General features: G+C 40.2%; 1 protein-coding gene across 2 annotated transcripts; it reads right to left on the reverse strand.

Moving 5' to 3' along the window:
* Positions 1-239: 239 nt before the first annotated feature.
* LOC106346637 (mediator of RNA polymerase II transcription subunit 15a) lies at positions 240-4,767 on the reverse strand. 2 transcript variants are annotated; one of them, XM_022687195.2, is made up of 11 exons: positions 4,514-4,767; positions 3,876-4,000; positions 3,657-3,768; positions 3,408-3,525; positions 2,143-3,306; positions 1,969-2,039; positions 1,811-1,885; positions 1,300-1,555; positions 1,054-1,129; positions 777-888; positions 240-683 (listed from the first exon to the last, which is right to left on the reverse strand). In XM_022687195.2, the coding sequence occupies exons 2-11, from the start codon at positions 3,989-3,991 to the stop codon at positions 627-629; spliced, it is 2,157 nt and encodes a 718-aa protein (XP_022542916.2). In that variant the 5' UTR covers positions 3,992-4,000; positions 4,514-4,767; the 3' UTR covers positions 240-626. The 2 variants fall into 2 exon arrangements, with proteins under 2 accessions (XP_022542916.2, XP_048638309.1); XM_048782352.1 differs by having other exon boundaries at positions 4,403-4,761.

Genomic DNA, 4,767 nt, shown 5'->3' on the forward strand with positions numbered 1-4,767 from the left:
AACACTCAACAGATAGTTTTGCTAAATATGATAACTAGATAGCCAACAAAATTACAAAAAATATTTAAATAGTAAAAAATATGTTAATTTAACGTGTTAAAATTTAAAAATAAATTTTAATTATGACATGCATCTTAACATTTATATAAATATATATCATAACCTAAATATAAATAATTTAACAACTTAAATTAGAAAAAAATAAAAATCCCGGGCGTAGCCCGGGTTAATCCCTAGTATAGAGGTAAAAAGTAGGATTTCTCTATATTTTCCTCTAAAATAGAGGAACGATATACATTGGAGATGCTCTTAAGACAGTCTTTCTCCGAAACACACAGTCGAGTTACTTCGCAAGCTCGGACTCAATTCTAACAAATGACACAGCCAGACGGCTCATCATAATCCTGAATCCGATTTCTATGATCACCGGCTTGTCCCGGTTAATCGGGAGGGGAGAACATAGTCTCCGCTTTCTCCTCACCAATGAACCGTTCCGACATTTAAGAAATCCGACAAAAATACACATAACAAACAGAATCTTGCATTGCTACAGATACTAGAAAAACGAGAAACCACTTCTTTATATACAAATATGTACATGCAGTTGCCTTCCCCCTTATTTGGCTTTAGCTTCCCTCTTCCATACTCTGCATCTTCAAGGATATTTTGCAAAAGTAGTCCATCTGAAACTCGAAATCAACACACAACATCAAGAAACAAAGGAGGGGATGATATCAAAGGAACTACACATTGAGCTTAATCAAAAATAGTGAAACCTGATTTTTCGCGGTGTTGAAAATCAACTCCTCGAAGCTGACAGCAATTCTCTTGAGCTCTTCGATTCCTTCTTCCCCAGAATATGGAACATGTTTCTTCAGTGTTTCCAATCTGCTCAAATGACAAAACTCACTTCTCTATTTATAAACATATGCATGGCAAAACGTTGTAAAACATTCTACTTCAACAGAGTTTTATCATCAAATTGGCTTTGGGGAAGCAAAAAAGGAGCAAGAGTTGATAAATATGACAAATTTGGAGGAGGAACAAACTCACAGCGTGTTGGCATTCTTTTGGCGTGAAGCTGGTGGATGTAGAGTTCTCCAGTCAACTGTGTTTATGGCAAGATTACCTATGTGGACAAAGCAAAGCATTAACATCAGGATTCTAGCTCCATTTAAAACCTTCAAGAGAAACGAATCAAGTGGGAAAATGGATACAACTGATCTCCAACATCCATTTATAAAACCAAGAAAATGGATTGCATCTGCGGATTTGCTTGACCATCATGAGAATGATTACCGTTCTGAGATGACTGTTGCTTCACAGGCTGCATCTGAGGTTGCGGAAGCTTCCCTTGCTGTACTAGCTTCCTCGGCCTGTGCATATTTAAGAAATCTACAATCTGCTTCTCATAATAAGCCACCCTATCCCTTAATGCAGGCACGATATTTCTCTTTGAAACCGACAGGAATTGTATCATTCGCTCCACCATTATCTTGAATTGTTTCAATTTATTAAACTGCTCTGATCTTTGTTGCTGCGAAAGAGAATCCATCTGGGGAGAAAAAGAATTGTGCTCAATAAGAAAAGAGACAACCACATCCGATGTTTACTTTCTACTGGACAGTAATTACACGAGCCTCAAGAGCATCTTTTGGTGAAATGGTTTTCAAGACACCAAAGTTGTACGCCTTTCTTTTGCAATGTCGAACCAGTTTTGCATTGAATTCATAGAGATTCTCACTCAGATATTCTACTGTTTCAGAGAACATACACTCCAACTCTCCTAGAAAAAAATATCGCAACTTACTTGCTGCAACTTGGCTATAACTCTCTGGTAGATTTCGGTAACATCTGGTAAGTACGCATCTTTCATAATTTTGATCTGCAAAGACAAAGCACCGAGGGAACACGATTACTCATTACGGGAGGCCGGAAGCATTACTCAAAATAGAAAGAAAAAACTACCTTTTGGTAAACCTCCTCTTGCCAATCAACACCATTTGCATTTTCCGTCTGTGCCGTTGAGTCTACCGATGCTAACATTTATAAAAAGTGGGTTTGCTCAGCATCAGATCTTGCCGAGGGATTATGTAAAGTATCAGAAACTAAAGTATTCACAAGGATGTAGAAAAAGCATACATGATGGCATCTCCGGAAGGGTTCTTTGGGATTGATACAGTTGTCTCTGTTGGTCCACTACATTTTGAGGTGGAAGCAGGGAACCTGTCACTTGGCCTGAAGATTGTAGCCTTTGTTGCACATCCTGTTGTAACAGATTAGGTTGTTGTAACTGCTGATGATGCGACTGAAGGGGCATCATCTGCTGCTGGGATGGCTGATTTTGTGACTGTTGTCCCTGAGAAGGAAATAAGCCATGGCCAGCCTGGTGTGTTCGTTGCAGCGCAGCGGTTGGCTGTGATAACATGTGCACCGACTGCTGGTTAGTCTGGGAACTGAGCAACTGTTGTTGTGGTTGCTGCAGTCCTGCAACATTGCTTTGAATGCCCAGTGGTTGCTGCTGATGAAGGCTGTTTTGTTGAGATATGAATTGCTGCTGGGCCGGTGGGTGTTGATTCTGCTGCTGTTGCATGTTCATAGTATTATTTTGTTGGTTCAGTAACCTTTGCTGATGTTGCTGCTGCATAGCCCCAACAACATGCTGCCCCATCATCTGCCTCTGTTGGATGACAGAGCTATTTGAAGCTTGTTGCCGCTGGGGAGAAATAGACTGCTGCGGCAATGAAGTTTGTTGCTGATGGATCACAGAGGCTTGTTGTGATTGCGGATGCTGCCTTAGCAGCGATGATTGAGCAGACACTTGAGGACTTGATTGTTGATTTGTGTGGAGACCTTGGAGGGGAGCTGAGCTCACAGCTGAGGGCTGCGTCGCAGATGTCGTACTACCAGGCTGTATCTGCGACGGCAAAAGCGAATTGGGATTGGAAAAGTTCCCTGACCGAAAATTCTGCCTGAGAAGTTGCTGCTGCTGAGAAGACATAGTATGCGGCCTGCGCAACATCTGCCTATGGGATCCTGAAAGCATGTTGGATGAAAGGCCATGCTGCCCAGATGAATCTTGCAACACTCCAGCTACATTTTGCATATTGGAATTCTGATTTACAACGCTTGTAACATTATCATTGCCTATGGAAGAAACAGGCGGTATGGAAGATGGTAAACCAGTAGAGCCCGCCATTCCAAAGGCTGTATTACTCTGAATGGTTTGGGACATCAACGGCTGAGGTGCTTGAGATTGATTGTTCGGTAACGTTCCTGGAAGAAGTTGCCCTCGATTGGCGGGTACTATTCAAGGAAAAGTTAAACCGCACCAAATTAAAGAAACAGTCATCCAAAAGAGCCAGATAAGAAGAGTTAAGTAACACATGGTTGAGAATCATGATTACTTGAATCCATTGATGTGGTATTATTAGCAGCAGGGGTAGTTGCTGAAGGGCCAGCTGCATTTTGAGATTTAGTCTCCATAGCCAGCATCTTCATGGATATCTTCCGAAGGTAATCAGTCTGAAAGCCGAAATAAAAGAAAATCAGGGAGGTGTAAATGGATTTGATACCCCATAGCTTTACTAGTACCAAAACTCGTTCTTCATCAGGCTGTTAAGAAAAACATGAATGTTCAGCAGCTGATTAAGTACCTGGTTAACAGCACCGCTGAAAATTTTCTCCTCGAACCTGGCAGCAATTCTCATGAGCTCATTAATTCCTTCTGGTCCAGATTGAGGAAGGTGCCTGCTTAGTATTTCCATTCTGCGCATAGAGTAAGAAAAACAGAAGTAAAGGTCAAAAAAGTGTAACATTTTGGAGACATAACATTACAACAAAACCAGTTAATATTAAATATTAAATAAACTTACATCTTGTTAACGATCTTCTGGCGTGAATCAGGTGGCAACTGTTTTCTCCACTCACCATTGTTAATGGCTGCAGATTCTCCATTTGGAATGGAAAGTCTCCAGTTGTTGTTATCCATCAAGTGTCCCTAAGTTTGCAAACCATGATAACCAAAACATGATGCGCATATCGCAAGGAAAAAAAAACTACAAGAAGCAGACAGAAGATGGATTATTATTATTCACACTCATAATTTCTCAATATATGTTGCTTTCCTTTTTTTCCATTTATGCCAAATAATCAGACCAGCCAGGATAATAATAATAGCAAGTTTGAGACATCAGAAATTAAATAAGGAATCACCAACCCTGAAGAAAATCAAAACAAGTTGTGTTCACTGATCAGACAAATTGTTCTTTTTTTTTTTATTACCAGCTTTGTCTCCTGTCCGTAGCAGAAAGCCACATACGAAACGAATAAACATACTTTATGACATGACACAAACAAAGTTAATCAATTCTCCTAATTAGTAAGAACCGAGAATCACAACCTCTAGAGGGCGATGGCTATATAGTATAGCTTCCCGAGACTCCGACTACAAGATAAAACTCCAAAAGCAACAGAATGACACCAAAACAAAAACGAGATTCGAAAATTTCACCTAAACTTTTCAAAGCGTGTCGAGGCGATTTCGCGGTTGCTACAAACGATTAGAGTCTGACTTTAGGAAAAAAATAGAAGTTAAATTAAGGTTTAGGTTAATCGCGAAATGAAATTGAAGAATATATAAAAGAATGTTTCTGGGCAAACGCAGAGGAAGGAAACTTCATGCGTCTTAAGCTGACAACTGTGTCCCCTCAACTTTGCTTACGAGAGCATGTTTGACAGGGTTCTTGTGGGGTTTTCAGCTATAAG

The sequence above is a fragment of the Brassica napus genome, chromosome A6, assembly GCF_020379485.1.
Source record: "Brassica napus cultivar Da-Ae chromosome A6, Da-Ae, whole genome shotgun sequence".
NCBI classification, from domain to species: Eukaryota; Viridiplantae; Streptophyta; class Magnoliopsida; order Brassicales; family Brassicaceae; genus Brassica; species Brassica napus.

Coding starts and splice junctions, on each gene's coding strand:
- LOC106346637 (XM_022687195.2), bottom strand. CDS start 3,991: ATGGATAACAACAACTGGAGACTTTCCATTCCAAATGGAGAATCTGCA. Junction 1,130..1,299: donor GCAACAGTCATCTCAGAACG/GTAATCATTCTC, acceptor TTGTCCACATAG/GTAATCTTGCCATAAACACA. Junction 889..1,053: donor CAAAAGAATGCCAACACGCT/GTGAGTTTGTTC, acceptor TCATTTGAGCAG/ATTGGAAACACTGAAGAAAC.